The 19,587-nt window shown below is 32.0% G+C and overlaps 1 protein-coding gene across 4 annotated transcripts in view; it reads left to right on the top strand.

The window, feature by feature from the left end:
- Window positions 1-2,579: 2,579 nt before the first annotated feature.
- Window positions 2,580-19,587, top strand: part of LOC118182393 (uncharacterized) — a 130,508-nt gene continuing 113,500 nt past the window's right edge. For 2 of the 4 annotated variants that reach the window (XR_004757054.2, XM_035351735.2), the window contains exons 1-3: window positions 2,582-2,749; window positions 2,930-3,137; window positions 3,247-3,358. Coding sequence is in view for 3 of the 4 variants with exons in the window: in XM_035351735.2 (XP_035207626.1) it covers window positions 2,934-3,137; window positions 3,247-3,358 (316 nt within the window). In the remaining variant the exon portion in view is untranslated. Of the gene's footprint in view, window positions 2,750-2,929; window positions 3,138-3,246; window positions 3,359-19,587 lie in introns of all 4 variants that reach the window. The other 2 variants (XM_035351736.2, XM_035351737.2) reach the window with 2 other exon arrangements.

Raw genomic sequence — 19,587 nt, 5'->3', positions numbered from 1 at the left:
TTTTATTCAAATTTATTACGAATATTAAACACGCGTACGCGGTGCTATATTTCAATGATTTGACTTATGACGTTGTTGCATAACCTTCTCAGACAAAATAATGTATTTTAATCATAAAATTCCTGTTAACAAATAATTTACAAACATGTAACCTTTTAGAAAATTTCCATTTTGCAAAAGATCATGCGTAAAATTATGTTTACGTTTCTTCACATACCTGAAGTTTTGAAAAGGACATTTCTTTCTGCATTTAAAATATCCATTAACGTTCCCCATTTCTTTTTTCCATACTCTTTACTAAATGCAGCAGCGCATTTTTTCGGATAATTTCATCATTTACTCGAACTCGATTTTTTTTCTACCGCCATCCTAAGTAATACGTACGTGCGAAACATCCCCTTTGACAACAAACTACCCCCTTTCCCTGAGCCTGGAGAAATGTAGAGGTGAGATAGACTGGTTGCTACGCAATAAACGTCACCTCCGCACGGAATTTCCACTTCACTTTCCGCCGACGGAATATGAAGGGGCCAGACTCGCTCTCCCTTCTGCAGTCGAGTGGAAAAAGAATCCCGACTGGTTTTCCGATATCGATCTCGACCGGTGTCCAGACTAGATCCCCTAATCGTCCGACGTGGGAGGGTAGATACAGCCCAAGATCCCCCCCTCGTATTTGGAAAGTTCAGTTTTTCATAAATAATAAATAATCTTCAAGTGATTTGCCCAACTAATATTTATGAAAGAATAAACTCAGTTCAGTGAGAATTCCAGCTTTAAAGCTGCACAGCGATCAACTTTGTTTGTTGAGATTGTTTTGATTTTAAATAAAATGCTTCATGCATTTTGGAAGACGATCCGACATCATTTCATTTTTAGGTCGGACAAGATTCTACATTGTTCTTCTTTCGTTTTCCCCTAGATTGCTTATCAGAAGCCGAGTAAGGATCAAGCATCAAGGAAGAGTTCAATTACGAGGCTCATAGGCTCAATGCCATCAAAGATTAAATAATTATCATCAGAAAGAGGGTTCGGCAAAGAGGTAAAATTTAGTGTCGAATCGTCAAATTAACAAAAGGTAAACTGCCTTCCTGAGGGGAAAATAATTTTGAGATCTAATAAAAGGCCAGAATCAGTTTTGAAGGGTTACATCATATATTTTGAAAAGATTCGAAATTTCCTTGATCAATGATATACTGGTCATTCACGTAGCGAAAGGCCATTCACGTCCCAAGTGATTTAGGAAATGGTAACGCATTATATGCGCTTTCTAGAGTGGCTCTGGGGCCTTTTTCTAGATGACGCATTTCCTGGATGATAAATAGGCAATGAATGAAGAATAGGGATACCGATCGAAGGAATCTTTTTGAAAAAGTTACCCGAAAGTCACTGTATGAAGCGATTTAAGGGAATAATTTTGGCTGCATTTTTTAATGTCATCGTTCGTAACAAAACAAAGAGCTTTGTAGATTTGCCGAAGTATAATATTTTGGAAAATTTGGCTGTGTTTCCTGTTAGTAATTGCTGTTGCGCCCCACACGGGACTTGCGTAAGTCAGAATAGGCCTTATTATCTTATAGAGTAAAATCTGGTTTTGCGTGGACAGGTCGCTTTTTCTAGCGAAAAAAGACAGTAATTGGGATTTGACAGCCTTCGCTATGGAAATTGTTTTTTTGAATGTGAGGTTGCCAAGTTAATTTTGAATGAAGTATTACTTCTAGATACTTATAAGTAGGAATCCAGGGAATTAGTTCTCCAAAGAATTGCAAGTTAGGTAAATTGCCATGAGTCCTTCGGATAAATAGTAGTAAAGCCGAGTAAGAAGATGTTTCTACATCTTGACACTCAAGAATATAATACGATCTTCGTTGTTGTCCAAACAGTGGTGGACTATTTATGAAGCTACATAATTGAGCTGCCTGGTAGCGTTGAGGTTAGGAAGGAATGGTAATTATTTTGCTTGATTTCGTTAAAAATCATTTTGTCATGGGCTTAAATAATGAAATCTCTTGATCTAACTACAGGACTTAATTCCCCACCGGAGCTTCTTAGGAGTGAATTAAACTGCAATGCTAAGAAGAGCCCCAAATAAGATAAGCCTGGCTATTTTAATTTATTACTTAATTGTTTATTAGTAATTGATTTATTTATTAATTTTTGTTTTATTTAATTAAAATTGTTTATTTAGATATTTGTTATTTATTTAATTAAAATTATTGATTATTTATAATTTTATTTACTTATTTTTGTTGAACGTACGTCATAAAAGGACGTAAGTTCAAAAATAGAGGCTCTGTAGTTTAGACCTACTAGAGCCTTACCGTAGTTAAGTCATGTTTTCGTTCCTCATGGAGATTAGAGCAAGGTGATTAGAATAGAGGTTAAAGGTCTATTATAACCTCCTTGGACGTTCTTGCAAGCTCAGTAAAATTCTTCTTAGATTATTTTATTTAAGCCCTTTACCTAAGCCAGGAAACCTTCGCGTTCCTGATGTCAAATCATTTGGAGAAAGGGCGCCACCTGTGAGTTGAAATGTGAAACGTAATGGGCCTTGTGTAAGCTGAGAAATTTCGTAGGATTGATTAACTACTAGAGAAAGATTGCGTTTCGTTGTTGCGGTTGAATGTTTTTAATCTGTCAAGTAATGCGGTCGAATGCCGCTTTCTCTGTGTCTGCGAAGTGACTTATTGTAAAAATGATTATGAAATAAATTTTGAGCATGTAGGTGAATTCAGGAGGGTACTTCGGTATCGTAAGTTATACTATTATTGTTTATTAAAAAAGCGAATTTACTTTGTCGTTTGTTTTCTGTAGACTAGACGTGCATAATTTAATTTAAAATATAGCAGTTAAGTTTATGCACTTAGATGTATTTTGAATTCGACTTGTAGTAGAATATAATACTAAGTATTTAGTTTGTTGCATTTGACAGTATTATGTCTGGAGAAACAAATGTTACTATAAAGACACCCGAAGAAACGACGCAGAATGCTGTTCCCTCAGGACCTCCACCTGTGCCACCTCAGGATTTGTCTTTAAATTTGGATTTGTATAATTATGATTCTCCTGATGCTCAGTCTTGCCCTTATGTTTTAACCAGTCCAAGATCACTTGAGGCATGTTCTCGTGTTGGAATTAAGGTTGGTTTTTCTCTTTAATAATGGAGTTTTAATTTTATGCGTGAAAATTCTAATTTTAAAAAAGAACTGTATTGTGATATTTAATTCTAATAATAAAGTTTATTTACAGCCTGTTGATCTCCTTCATAAGACGTTAGCAGAATTTTCTGATGATGTTGAACCTGATAAACCTTTAGATGAAATTGTGAAACTTTATGATGAACATGAGCAGCAACGAATAAGTAAGTATATTGTGTTTGCAGTGTATTTATGTATTGCAAATGACATAAATTATTGTATTATAATGTATATCCTTTTATGGCTACCTAAATATCTTATGATTAAAACTATAATTTTAATGACAATGCTTAATAAAAGAAAAAGTCATTCTAATAATTACTACATGAAAAGCGTTAACTAGATATTCACATTCATTTGCAGCTATATAAATAAGAGAAAAAGAAGAGTTGATCATCTTATAAATGTAAAATCTCTATTAAAATTATTGCATGTAATTTCAGGTTACAAATTACACATGATCTGATCAATTTTATTTATCAGATCTTTGCCTACGGATTCTTAAATATGTAAGCATGCTACAGTTTTTCAGCAAAGGTATCAAAATTTGGAATTGGAAGAGTTGCCTTGTAAATTTTGTACTTTTATATGGTTCTTCTTTAAATATGCAATAAAAAACTAGATTTTTTTATGCATATGTAGTATTTTGAAAGTGATAAAATCTTGATGAATCACAGTGAAAGATGTCAATCAGTTTTTTTTAGTCGGGTTTTCTTTCACAAAAGCATTAAATTAGATATTCATAGCAATAAACTAGCAATACTAATAACTTAATAAAAGCAATAAACTAGATATAAACCCGTTGGTGCCATTGCAGTTTTACTCGCCAAGCTCCCCAATGGTTGATCGACTTCGACAACAGGTGACATATGATAATCAGATATTAAAACACTTGGAAGTAAGCTGCGTAAACCTGATATTTAGTTCATATAATCAAAATAAATTAAATAATAAATGACATAAATTCAAGTTTGCAGAGAACACAATATATTAAGCATATGGAAGTACAAATTATTAGATATTAAGCATATGGATGTAACCGGTTAAATGTGATATACAAAAATTATCTTGTATTCAATTCAAGTTAGCACAGAAAACAATATATAAAGCCTAATGAAAGTAAAATAATCATGTGATAATAAACCTTTTTAATAATTATCCCTTTTCTTGACAAAGTTATCTATTCAGAAATCAAACAACAAAAATCAGCGTTATATTTACAAAGTTTTCACAGGACTAGTTTCGATGGTTTTACCGAACCATCATCTTCAGCTGCAAAACCGCAAATGAACAAGATAGGAAATAATGATTAGATAAGATAAGAAAGCCTGGACAAGAATAAGCAAGTGGCGCCATCTGTTGGTAAAACCAGAACTAAAACATAATTTCTTTAAAGGCCGAAGGCAAATTTGGATTGGAATTAGGATCGTTAACTAGAACAGAAAGATTTTTATGAATGTGAAATGCCTCTAGAAAATCCAGTTCTCCAATGGAAGATGTTTTTTGAATAATTTTGGCAGCAGAAAAACTGAAAGTGTGGTTTTCGGACCAACAATGTTGAGCAACAGAAGACTTCTGTGTTTCCTTTTTTCTAACATATGCCTCATGTTCCTTGACGCGAAATTTTAAGGCTCTCTTAGTTTGGCCAATGTAAATTAAACCACACTGGCAAGGAATCCTATAAATACCCCAGGAATTCATATCCGGAATGGGGTCCTTGAGTATGGAACTCGGAATTTTATTGATGGGAGAATAAACAACCCGAAAGTTAAATTTCTGCAAAATATGTGCAACTTTATAGCTAATTGATGGAAAGAAGGGAATGACAACAGAATTTTTATAATCTCCTAAAACAAATCTCCTAAAACAAAAAACTGCGATCAAATCTTCGCAAATCATTTCAGCCAACTTAAAACATTCACTTATCCCATCTGTTGCGAATTGTGCCAGATTATATGCTCTTCCCAAAATTCATAAAAGTGGTATTCCTTTCCGCCCTATTGTATCAAATTTAGGTACTGCCTCGTATCCATTAGCTAAATATTTAGTTTCTAGATTTTCAACTCTATTAGACAATAACATTTACACCATAAAAAATTCAATAGAGTTTGTAAAAAGAGTTAAAAACATTTCTCCTAGTAATTTACTCATGGTTTCTTTTGATGTAAAATCATTATTCACCAATGTCCCAGTGGAGGGTGCATTAAGATGTCTAGAAACCAGACTTCGCGAATTTCATTTCTCTTGCATCGAAATTGATGAGCTAATTTCTCTCACTCAACTCTGTTTGAAACAAACACATTTTGTTTTCCAAAATAAATATTACAAGCAAACTGAGGGATTAGCCATGGGAAGCCCCCTCATTCCCATCCTGGCTGATATCTACATGCATTATTATGAATCAAAATTGTTTGAAACTTTAAACTTCCCGGCATGGTTCCGCTACGTAGACGATACTTTTACTCTGTTTGAAGGTAATAAAGATGATTTAAATAAAGTTCTTTCAACAATGAATTCTATCGATCCTGCTATTCAGTTCACTTTTGAACTTGAGACTTGCAATTCTCTTCCGTTTCTCGACATTCTGGTCACACGTAACACATCCAACTTCAGTACTACGGTTTACCGTAAACCTTCATCGGTTTGCCTTCCACCACACTTTAAATCATGTCATCCGACTAAACAAAAGTTAGCTTCATTTTATTCCTATGTTTTCCGTGCTCTTCAAGTTTGCTCCTCCAAACTAGCCCTTGATGAAGAACTAAAGTATTTAAAAGCAATAGCTATTGACAGGGGCTTTCCACCCAACATTATTAATCAAGCAGTTAAAAAATTCTCATCTCAACACACTAAAAGGCACAATCTTGTTTTAGGAGATTATAAAAATTCTGTTGTCATTCCCTTCTTTCCATCAATTAGCTATAAAGTTGCACATATTTTGCAGAAATTTAACTTTCGGGTTGTTTATTCTCCCATCAATAAAATTCCGAGTTCCATACTCAAGGACCCCATTCCGGATATGAATTCCTGGGGTATTTATAGGATTCCTTGCCAGTGTGGTTTAATTTACATTGGCCAAACTAAGAGAGCCTTAAAATTTCGCGTCAAGGAACATGAGGCATATGTTAGAAAAAAGGAAACACAGAAGTCTTCTGTTGCTCAACATTGTTGGTCCGAAAACCACACTTTCAGTTTTTCTGCTGCCAAAATTATTCAAAAAACATCTTCCATTGGAGAACTGGATTTTCTAGAGGCATTTCACATTCATAAAAATCTTTCTGTTCTAGTTAACGATCCTAATTCCAATCCAAATTTGCCTTCGGCCTTTAAAGAAATTATGTTTTAGTTCTGGTTTTACCAACAGATGGCGCCACTTGCTTATTCTTGTCCAGGCTTTCTTATCTTATCTAATCATTATTTCCTATCTTGTTCATCTGCGGTTTTGCAGCTGAAGATGGTGGTTCGGTAAAACCATCGAAACTAGTCCTGTGAAAACTTTGTAAATATAACGCTGATTTTTGTTGTTTGATTTCTGAATTAGTATTTATTCGGCGTGTTATCGTGTCTTAAAGTTATCTATTTAATAGAAAAAATTAGTAAAATTCAGATCTGCCTTTGAATATCTTTCAGTATTATAAAATTCCAAAATATTCCTATTTTTAACCGTACAGTTTCTAAGAAAATTATGAAAATATAAAATCAAAAAGCCACTTTTATAATTAATATCGTCATTGCATAATTTCAAAGTACTCTCAAAACTCTAATTGAAAATCCATTAAATTTTTTTAGTAATAAATTATATTCTGCTCCAACTTATTTTTTATATATGTTCATGTATAGCACTAAAAAACCAACATATTCATTTTAAATTTTGTGTATTAGTTTTTATTAAGACTTGTTTTCTTGCTTCTCAGAACTGAACTTGCGTGTAACTCGTAACAAAAACTAAGGAACATATTATTTATTATTCAATGCTTTGCAACTGATATGCAGCTCATCAGCAGCCAAATAGTAAAGCGACTGAAGTCCGGTAGGGCTAATCTTTGGAATATGGTAACAGGTAGTTTGGTGACATTTTGGTAAGGTGATAAAGGTTACTAGCTAGGACTTTAGCAGTGTACATGGATAAAGTCAAGAGTGTGCGCAATGCCATTTTTGTGCAATTCTGGGATGTTTTTTTAAGTGAAAATAGGTCAACGTGTACTAGCCAAATTACACTTATGCTAGAAAATCTACTAGCCAAATTACACTAATGCTAGAAATTTTATGTAACAAAACTGCTTAATCATGACAAATATTCACTGCAAAATTGGGAAAAAATGCACAATAGCAAACTCCTTGCGCATTTTTCAGAATAACACATACGAATAAACCATGTACACGTCGATTTATTTTTACTTAAAGAAACATCCCAGAATTGCACAAAAATGGCATTGCGCACACTCTTCACTATATCCATGTACACTGCTTTTTTCTCATAAATTAGAAAAATTTAACAAAAATGCATGACAATTTTCTGAATCTTTAAACCCAGTAAAAAGAACATATATGAAATTACCTGATCGCGAAAAAGTATATACCCTTTCCAAATATGAACATTTCCATGTATAAAATAAATAAAATATCCAAAAACTTTTACCTCTACATTATCTATCATATTACAAACGTCACCAATTCATACCGCAAACATTACAAATGGTTACAAATACTTAGTGTCAAATATTTAAATTATTTCCATGCACGTTTACTTCCACTCTAAGGTATACCAAATTCTACAAACATATAATTCACAAAATAACTATCATTTAATTAAAATATAATTAAATTCAAAAACACTACTTGAAATACAAATAAGCACATACATTAAATTAATAAAAATTAGCTTACAATCCTAATTACTTTAAACTAAATCATTGCTAATAACAGTTTTCCAATAATACCAAATTACTTTACTTCCACCTTACATTTAGAACGATGCATAAAAATAATATCCTCAAATAATTAAAAATACTAACTTACCTAATCTTCTTCAGAATCTTGCGTACATGGTGGATACACTTTTATTATTGATTCAACAAAATTATTGAACGATTTTTTCTGCAAATTTTCCTCCACACTTCCTCCGCTAAATAAAAAGCAAAATTCTCTTTATCACAATGCCTCGGAATGGCGCTTTTTATAGCACTCCACGTGTCCTCTGTTGTATTGGTATGTGCACCTGTTTCCGGATCTTTAAAATAATATTAGACAGCGCCATACAATCTGAAAATTATTCAACACTACTTCACATAACACACAATGAAGCTTAATACAAAATAATATACTGCCACAGATATTTTTCCAAATTCCCCCCCCTTTTCCAATTAAAGAACTGTAATTCGTCCATTAATATCACATGACATATCTCATGATCTCTCATTTCCCTCACACAAAATCATGCGTAATCGGAACTGAGTACTGCTCACATTATTACCAAAGTCTTAGGTAGTAACCTTTATCGTCTCCAAAATGTCGCCAAACTACTATTACCATATTCCAAAGATCAGCCTTATGAACTTTACTGTTCAATTTATCTTTTGATTTTACTTTCACTTTTAAGTTTTCACACCATAATTTTATCAAAGAAGTCTTCTGAAATTTAGTTTCTATTTCAGTCAAATCTGGCAGTGTAGTTCACAGATGCAACATAAAAACTATGCCAAATATCAGTAACTAAGGATTGTATGGATTAGGTATTTTCATGCCGTCTGTTTTGTTTATTTCATGCTCATGACTGCATAAGAAGACTTACCTTAAGATGTTGTGTCACAAGCAGTGACACCAAGATGTTTATTCACATATAAGTAAGAAGCAAAGCACTAATTAGCACTGTAATTTTTAAAGAAAGTGTCCTAGCTTTTAAGAAGCTTCGTTGCATGTAATGTTAAATTAATTACTTTATCATTTTAAGAATAAGAAGGGTTTGTGTGTTTATTTAATTAATATGCAAAGCATGAGGGCTAGCTGAAAAAGGCATGCTTTTGTGAATATCTTCTAGGGTAAATAGGCTCTTATTTACATCACTTAAGGAAAACCACAAAAATGCTCTTTACCACACTGGTAAGAGATAAGGAGGCTCGATCCTTTCATTAAATTTGCCTGTAATTTTCAAGACCATTGTTCTTATTCTTAGAACTTTGTATGTTAGTATGAATAAACTTTTAATTTGATGAACAATATTTCTCTGACAAGAAGAGGTGTTATAGATTTAATGGCAATATCCTTAAATGAAAAACTTTAAGAAAATTTAATTCCAAACCTTGTGTAAAACTTTTTTGAAACATCGTTCGGCATAGATCCTCGAAGATAGCTAATTCGAGAGAAAAAGATAACGTGCGGTAGCTTGGGCTGCATGAATTTATTTACTATTTTATATAATTTCTGTGATATTTTGTAATGCTTATAATTTTGTAAACTAAAAAAAAAAATAAAAAAATTATGCTTTTAAGACATTTTCTTTTTTATTCAAATTATTTATATTTTCTGCTTTTCTAAGAAGTGAAACATTTAGTTATACACTGATACTTTTTTTCATAAGATAAAGTACAAGCCCATTGTTAAATTTAAATAGCCAGCTCAATCACCGAATTTGAAACTGGGATTGAATTATTAGGTGTCATTCCATTCATTTTTCTTATCGACTTGAGTACAGTACAGTGAACCAGAGGAAAAGGGAAATCTCTTTTGTAAATATAAAAGCAACAATAAACACATTTCTAAGAAATAAGATTATTAAGATGCTTAAGAAAGAATACTAATATAGAATGCTAATATTTCTATTACATGTACTTTCTATACTTCATATAGAATACTAATATTTCTATTACACGTGTCTCTTAATTTTTAAGTGTTTTGCTTGCTGATATTCTCAAAATTGTATCTGATAATTAGTATAATAGATATAAATACAATAGATGCGTGTAATAGATCAGGGGTGGTCAAAGTTTATGTCAGTGAGAGCCCCAACTAGATTCCCAAAAGCCACAACTGCATATTTACATCATTTTAAAAATAGTCAAATAGATTTCAAATAGCAAGAAATGTCTAATTACAAACAATAATTCAATGACAGTTTTATTTCAATAAGAGCCATGCCCCTGTAATAGATTAATGAATGCATGACTTTTAATACATCCATTTGACATAAACAATTTTTCAACCTCCCCCTTTTTTTAGTTGCAAACAGCTTAAAGCATTTTATGTTGAAACAACTGGTTGTATTTTTCATAATATGTTTGACAATATCAAAAATCTTCAATAGTACTCAAATTCTCTTCAGTAGCATTGTTAATAAAATACTGTACATTTTTTTATTTTTCGAGAATCATTTGTACTTGGATTCATTACATAAGTAGTGGTTTGCTAATTTTGATGGCCCTGGGCATCCATAAAACTATTCCGTCATCTTTAGAGAATCAATACAGTACAAAGTCCGAAATCGGGACTTCGGAGATTCCGGATTTGGGATTTTTCCGGATAATAGATCATCAATTTAAATCTGGTAAGATGGCATGTAGAAATTATACAATTAAAAATATGAAATAAAGAACAATTATGATCTAAAGGGTATCAAATTTACAAAAGAAAGCTTAATATTTATTTGTTTACTTTCTTAAACATTTCTTTCAATGTAAGTTGTTTAATATGCTTCTACAAAAAAAAAAAAAAAAAAAAAAAAAAAAAAAAAAAAATCAAAAAGTTTCTTTTTCTTGTCTCATATACAGTGGACTTTCCAATGCCATACTCCTCGCATAATTTTGAGACGGATATGCCTTTATCTATTTTTTGAAGCAATTCCACTTTTTGTTTAATGGACATTGAAACATGGTTTCGCTTTGTAGATAACTCCAGAATTGGAAACTTTTTTCGACATAATCGAAAGTTCAAGCTTAGTTTTTATAAAATTGCCGTAATAATAACAATCTGCAAAAAATAATAAGCTGGATCAAATTAGAAGATCAGGGAGCAGTGCAGTCTGCTGCATTAATTGAAAAGCCTTAGAATCAATAAAGATAATTTTAGCCTAACTTAATAGCGTCCATTATACATTATTGGCTGTGTATCACAAGATTGGCGACGAAAGCCAAGTTTTTTCGCTAAATTTTGTCTTGCTCCTATAGTGTACTGAATTAAGCCTGAATTGTATTAGTTTAGTTATTTACTATACCTACATTTATTTCTTGCACATGCTTCAAACTAATCCAAGTCCTGAATAAATAAACTTCCACATATACTTAAGGCTTTATCTAGGGCTGGTGCTCAATACTGCCTGGTGCAGTCTCTACGGGTCCTAAAATTCTGCTACAAAGAGCTTTCCTAAGTTCTAAATTTTCACTGTGCCTAAACTTTGGATCCTAGTGCTTTTCCTAAATCATAAATACTTCTCATTCCTTAATTTTGCTGCTCCAAATTCCAAAAATTTCGTCTTTCCTAAATTCTGCCGTCCGATTCCAACATATTCTGCCACCGCTTCTGGGTTTATGGTGAATAATATATCAGTTATTCTTAATTAAAATAGCACTAAATGTAATCTTTTGGCCTATGAGTTTCATTAACAAAATCTATTTTTAGCATATGAAAAGAAATTTTTGTTAAATTTTTCCTTGTCAACATTTCTTAGAACATTTAAAAATCTATAGTGATTGCCAAGCGTAATGTTAGCATAAAAGGTTGCCCATACTCTTGTTATTCAATTACTAAGTTTAGACATCACAGCATGAGTTATTACTGAAGCTGTCATGTATTGATATACATGCGGTGATAAAAGCAAAATATAATAAATAATGACTCGCCAGGTTGGGGCCAGGGATATAAAATAGGTGAATGTGTCGGTTTGAGATGTATGCCAAGTAGATACTCAGCTATGGAGCCAAATTATTAATCTCACAAATGTATGATTACATGATTGTGTTTCCATAACGCGATATTTTATTTAGTCAGAATCAGAATTCTTAAGTGAAAATCACGTTTTATTATCGAAGAAAAAATCAAATGGGCACGCGTAAAGCATTAATAAAAAAAAAAAAATGTTTGTGGCTTTGAGGTCCGGATTTTAGATAATTCCGGATAATGGATGTTCGGATTTCAGACTTTGTACTATAATATTTTTATTTCAATTTAATCATCTAGTGTGTCACACGTGCCATCTTCTCAAAGATTATTTTTGGAAAAGCAGTAACAATATATTATCTTGTTAAAATTTTAAGCCAAAAATATTGATTAATTCTCATTATTGTAGATAACGATAACCAATAATAAAAATAAAAACATTACTTAATTATTTAAAATGCATATTTTGGCAGCCCACAAAATCAAAATATTTTAGGGGTTGGAAATCTCATTGTTCTGCCTGCTTAACCCATTAGCCGCTGGTGTTGCGTTGACGCAACAGTCAAAATAAATGCGTATATAAATATAACTACCAAAGATATTTTATACCAGTAGATGATTTTGTGTAGGGAATATTATGAAGATTATTTCTGTAAAAAAATATTTGCCTTCAACAATCATTTTGTTTATAATAATTAATCTCATACTTTAAGCAAAATTTTCGACTGGGCCGTCTTTATGAGTGATCTATTTTTAGTCAAGGTCACCGTTTATCAGAACATTACATGAGTCAGATGTTTATATTTGTGTTGGGAAGGGAGGGAAAACAGGTGTTGCGTTGACGCAACGTCAGCAGGAAACGGGTAGTCAATCTCCTTTTTCGCTCATTCCTTTCGATGTTCTGGTTGTTTAAAAATGCCTAAAACAAGGTATCTTACATGAGAAGAAGCCCTTCAAAGATTTTTTGATGAAGAAACAGATTACGGTAATGTTAGTAATGACCAGAATGAAACTGATATTGTTGTTGTTCCCCCAAAAATTGCAGAGGCAGTGATGAAGAAGAAAGAAATGGCAGTGTTTTAAATAATGATAGTGATAGTTTACCAAATGATACTGCTGGGGAAGTTGAAATTCACGTAAGAAGTAAGTTTCAGCCTTCTAAAAGCAGTTATAGTCAAACTAAAAAGTTTAAAAAGCAGAAGACTGAAATCTTGAAGTGGATAAAAAAGGAACTGTTAGTTATGTCTCAGGAAGAACATGAAGAAAGAGATAGAAGAGAAATTATAAAAGACAAAACACAAGGTAAAACTAGTGCACAGATTTTCGATTTTCTTTTTGGTTTAGACATTTACTCTCTTGTCGTTGAGTAGACAAATATATACCCTCAGGGAAAAAAAAAAAAAATGCCCAGAATTTATGGCATCTGAAGCCTATATGAGAAGATTTATTGGAATATTATTGCTTACAGGATATCATTCTTTACCTCAAGAAAAAATGTATTGGTCTTTTGATAAGGACATTTCTGTTCCTGTTGTACGAGAATTGATATCACGTTTGCAGTACAGGAATATGAAGCAAAATTTGCATTTGACAATACTGATAAATTATATGAGGTGAGACCGTATCTAAACTTACTAAATATCACCACTTTTTACTACTGGAAATATAAAGTCTGTTTTAGATTTCAGACGCGAGAATGCATTATTCCTTTTGGGAACTCCTATAGAGAGTGTAGAATTAGCCAGAAATAGATCAGAAACAGGAAGACCTAGTAAATTCAGCATTAAAAAACCATTGCATGGAGATGGTAGATATTTTATCGTAAAGTCCGTTGATAGCAAAAGACTTTGTTGTAAAGAGTACCATAGACAGACTGTTTATAGATGCAAAGTATGTAACGTAGCTTTACATCATGATTGTAATCAAGCTTTTCATGCTTAAATCTTTTGAATGAAATAATCTGTATTTGTAAAAGAAATACAATGTATATTTTAATATTAAATTAATTACAAGTAAAGTGATTTGTAGATTTATAAAACGTTATACAGCTAAAAAGTAATCCTGCGCTCCACTCAAAAGAAACATCACACGAGTACAATCCTACTCACTAAACATCCGTAGTCTTATTCCACTGATGTTGCGCGAACACAATACTCGCTTTTTCCACAGGTAAGAGCATTCTTTTTTTTTTAATTTTCAATGTAAATTTATGTTATAAATGCTTAATTTAATATTTGTTATTATTTTCATGAGAAAAAAAACATTCCTTGTAGTTTTGGCAGTTAATGGGTTAATGCTGCTTTAACAGCCATGTTACCAATTGTCATTCACCTGCCATGTTTTCTTCTGCGAACTAGCATCTGTCTCTGAAAATTTCCGTAATTATATGAAAATATTTCTATCTATTTATGGTTAAAAATTCATAAAAATTATGTGAAAATCTGAAAAAGTAATAATAAATAAGTGAAGAATAATTTAAATCTGCAAATGTGAAAAACGAGGGTGATAATTAAACAAAATCAACGTAAGAGGAATGGTTGTAACCTTCGAATAAGTTGAATCCATTGAGTAACCAGGTTTGAACTATTATCGCCAATGTTGGTGTGTTTACAGTAACCGGGTTCTTTGTGGAAGAGCTTCCTTTTAGTCTGTTATGTTATGTAGCATGAATGATAAATATATTACAGTCAAAAGTCGTTAATCCGGACTCGTCGGGACTTCGGTGATTCCGGATTATCGATTTTTCCGGATTATAGATCATCAGTTTAAATATGGTAAGATGGCATGCAGAAATTATAAAATTAAAAATATGAAACCATAATTTATGAAATAAAGAACAATTATGATCTAAAGGGTATCTTGTGTACTTTATTAAACATTTCTTTCAATGTAAGTTGTTTAAGTTGCTTCGTTTTCTATGTGATAATACATTCTCTTTGATTCTATAAACAGACATAATTTTTTGTTCAGTTACAAAGTTCCACTGTTCAAGTCCTATAATTGCTGTGTCGAGAATACCGACTAATTTGTCAATCGAAATTTTTTCGTTTTCACTAACCTCTGTTACTTTCTTCGCTATCGGAAGTGACTTATAATCACGAGGAAAGACGGAGTATGTCGAGATGAAATACTACATTTAGTAAGGAATTATAAGCCAAATAAAATAAAAACATCTGCTTTGAAGATAAGGATAGTGCTGACAGATCAAATTCCAATTCATTGCGCACTGTGGCGTTAATGATAAACAAAGTTTAGATAAACAAACGTTAAAGTTTAGATAAACAAAGGATATGCCTTTATCCATTTTTTGCAGCAATTCCACTTTTTGTTTAATAGACTTCAAAACGTACTTTCGCTTTGTAGATCCTTTACATATTAGTAAATATATATCAGAAATTATATTTGACATAATCGAAAGTTCAAGCTTACTTGGACGCACACGCAGAAAGTTTGTAGCTTCGAGGTCCGGATTATAGATCATTCCGGATTATGGGTGTCCGAATTAACGACTTTTGACTGTATACTATTTTATAAAATTACTTATGAAATATTGTTATTTTGATTATATATATTAACTCAAATTTTGAGAGAAGTGTGGTTAACAGTTTGGTGTTTGTGTTAAATGTCTTGAAAAAATAAATCACATTTTATTCTCATCTTTTATTAAATTTTATGTTCAGATGTTATATTATTTCAGTACTTTTCTATTATCCTCTTCATGCGATTTTTGTGTATGTGTTTGCTATTTATAAACTATTCGTCACTTTTCCATTTTGCCGGCGCAGGTCGTAAAGTCGCCAATAATGGTACAAATGATGTCAAACGGAATATCCTCGCTGGTAATCTTTTACGCCTCATTTTCAAAACAAGTCGCAGCCATTTCTAATCAGATTGATTGTTTCTTTCAATACTAGCATACAATTACATAGAATGTTTACAAGATAGTTCAATTTTATGCCCTAAGGCCATTCGAGTAATTAAGTGAATTAGGATGCAATCACACTGCTTACCTGAAGGTGAAAATATAAAAAAGGCAAGATAAAGGTTTAAATTCATCAATTCTAATGAGAATGCACTAGCGAAGTAAAGCACTGCGGTTTTACATAATTTCTGAGTAAGCTATTCGTACAAATTGAAATAATTCGTGCATTTAAACTTGTATTCCAAATTAAGATTTAGCTTGAAATTAATGTAGGAAGTTACTGAGAGAATTAGATTTTTGTAGCGCAGTTTACGTGAGATAAGATTACTTGGGGTCACATGATACGAACCGGCGAATCAGGATGTTGAACCATGAAAGCAGAGTAAATTCTTAAATTAATGTCTTTTTACAAATTTGTCTTTATTTATTGGCTTTTTACAAAATTTCAAACGATATTAAAATATTTATGCCTTTAAAATAAAAAATTCTTGAAACTAACATTTGTTAAAAATTTTTATGTGTATACTGTATGTTGTCACCAATAAAGTTTTCTTGGCGAGATAGAAAAGTACTGCAGTCAAAAGTCGTTAATTCGGACTCCCATAATTCAGAATGATCTATAATCCGGACCTCAAAACTAAAAACTTTCTGCGCATGTGCCGCGTTGACACATGCGCATAGGCGTTTACGCGTGCGCGTAAGACCTTTTACGACTGCGCATATGAGTGTGCGCAAGTGCAGAATACGTTTTCACGTGCGCGTTTTATGTATAATGGACGTATAAGCTAAAATTATCTATTTCAGTTAATGTTAATGATTGCATTGTTCCTTAATTTTCGAATTGGTTCCGGCTTATTATTTTTTGCAGACTGTAAGAGCAATTTTATAAAAGTAATCTTAAACTTTCGATTATATCAAATAGAATTTCCGATATATATTTGTTAATATGTAAAGGATCTAAAGCGAAAGTATGTTTTGAAATCCGAAATCTGTTTATCGATTTAACGTTGCTCGGCGGAGGGGACGCCATGGCGGGCGCGTAATGAATTGGAAGTTCATCTGTCAGCACTTATCTTCAGCGCAGATGTTTTTATTTTATTTGCCTTATAATTCCTTACCAAATGTAGTATTTCATCTCGATATGCTCCGTCTTTGATATGATTTAAAACAAGTTCCTCGTCATTATAATTCGCTTCTGATAGCGAAGAAAAGTAACAGAGGTTATTGAAAACAAAAAAATTTCCATTGACAAATTAGTCGGTTTTCTTGACACAGCAATTATAGGACTTGAACAGCGGAACTTTGTAACTGAACAAGAAATTATGTCTGTTTAATAGAATTAAAGAGAAAGTATTATCACATGAAACGAAGCAAAACTTAAACAACTTACATTGAAAGAAATGTTTAATAAAGTAAACAAATAAATATTAAGCTTTTTCTTTTTGCAAATTTTGATACCCTTTAGATCATAATTGTTCTTTATTTCATAAATTACGGTTTCATATTTTTAATTTTAGAATTTCTGCATGCCATCTAACGAGATTTAAACTGATGATCTATAATCCGGAAAAATCGATAATCCAGAATCGCCGAAGTCCCGACAAGTCCGGATTAACGACTTTTGACTGTAACTATTTTTATAATTGTTTACAATTAAAAAAAAAAAACCTTTCGAAATGCGTGGCAGGTGACATACGAAATTTACGAAAAGGACCATATTTTCATATGCTAGAATACTTGCATCATTACAGAAAATTTATTTTACTGAAGAATGTGAGAATTGAATTTGTCATTAATTTAGTGAGCAATTGTTCTAGAGAAATTCATAATATTGTATTAAATAATTTCTGATACAGTTTCATGATTATTTTTGATTAAAGTACTACAAATGTAAACTATACATTCTACTTAATGACAGTTTTGTATTTTGTTGTTTTCAATTTAAGTAATTGCTTGTGTTTATTTTATTTTTATACTTTTTGAAACTCAGTTAGCTTTTAGTATAAATTATTTTTTATTTGAGTTGTGAGTAAGCAGAGTTTCTAATTTTTTATTTTAGTTATATTCCTTATTTGCAGTATTTTATTAATAGCAGGCATCTGAACTGTATGATTATGTCCACAATTAACACAGTCGTTTCCTTTTTGCTGTATGAGATGTGATGAATTATAAGGATGTTTAAATCACATTTATGATGTAAGTGAGTAATTTAATTTTTTAGTTGTATGTACATTCTAATTTTTGTGTAGAGCGTGTAAGATACATTATAGCAATATTAATTTCTTACTTATTTTTTGTTGTAACAAATCAGAGCTCTTTTTTTTTTTTTTTTTAACACGTCCATCAAACTAAAAAATCTTAGACACTCCTGAGCCCTTTGCAATGCGGGACTAAATTATTTGTTCAATATGATTTTCTCCCATTCTTCTAATTAAATTTCTGCAAAACAGCATTGGCCATGATTTTATATATTTTGCAGAGATTTTTGTTATTTATAAAATTTTAATTATTTCTTTTTCTTTTACTTTAAACTACCTTGGTTTGTAAAAGTAAGTATAAAATTAAAATTAAAAAAGAATTATTAAAAAAATTATGGGATTATGCGAATTAATGTCTCATATTTATGTAGTGATTCTTAGTCACAGAAGTAATTCTTGATCTTTGCTGTTTTTATAATACAGAGTGTTAGAAAAATCACAATTATTCAGATTTTAACCCCTTTTGATCGAATAATGTGTTGGTAGAAAGTGAAAAATCTCGAGTTTCACGTAGTTGCCGACAGTTAGCACTTATGCTTTTCTTTGCCCTCGCATTGTTTGTAAGGATGGTGACTGAACAGCAGAAATCATTTTCTGTTCCACACTTCACGAAGCGCAAGTCTGTAACAACTGTTCGGCGTGATTTCCGTCAAGAATACCCTAGTGTTGAATCTTCTGTCACAAAGAGCATTAGAAGATGCAAAGATAAGCAATTCAAATATATGGGTTGTGTATGTAAAGGAAAATCAACTGGCTGTTTCTGCATGCGAGATGAAAATCTAGAGCGCGTTAGGCCGAGTTTCACCTTAGTCCAAATAAATCCACTTGCCTAGTCAGTACAGAACTTAACGTTCCTTCAACATCTGTCTGATGTGTTTTGCATAGACGTTTGTGTTTTAAACCATTTGAGCTTCAATTGCTGCATGATCTTCAGGCAGATGACAAAGAAAAACGTGGAGTTTTGTGAATTTATTCTTGAGAATTTGTTAGAAGATAACAATTTTGTAACATGCTTGGTGTTTAGTGATGAGACAACTCTGCATGTTAGTGGGACGGTGAACTGCTACAATGTTAGAATATTGGGTACAAAGCAGCCACATGAAATTGTACAGTATGAGAGAGACTCACCTAAAGTTAGCGATTTTTGTGCAGTTTTTAGAAAAAAGATATATGTCTTCCTTTTTCCATAGAGACCACAGTTACAGGAATAGCATATCTCGATATGCTTGAAAACTGGCTTTTTCCCTAGTTGGAAACCATGCCGGATGACTTCATTTTCCAGGAAGATGGCACCACCACACTGGAGCTTATATGTGCGTGATTTTTTAAACAATTGCATCCCTCA

Source organism: Stegodyphus dumicola, chromosome 6 (assembly GCF_044657685.1).
Source record: "Stegodyphus dumicola isolate Sdum_Otavi_A_Nest chromosome 6, ASM4465768v1".
In the NCBI taxonomy this organism is placed as follows: domain Eukaryota; kingdom Metazoa; phylum Arthropoda; class Arachnida; order Araneae; family Eresidae; genus Stegodyphus; species Stegodyphus dumicola.
The sequence above is the reverse complement of the archived record's forward strand: the minus strand, read 5'-3'. Positions and strand labels throughout refer to the sequence as shown.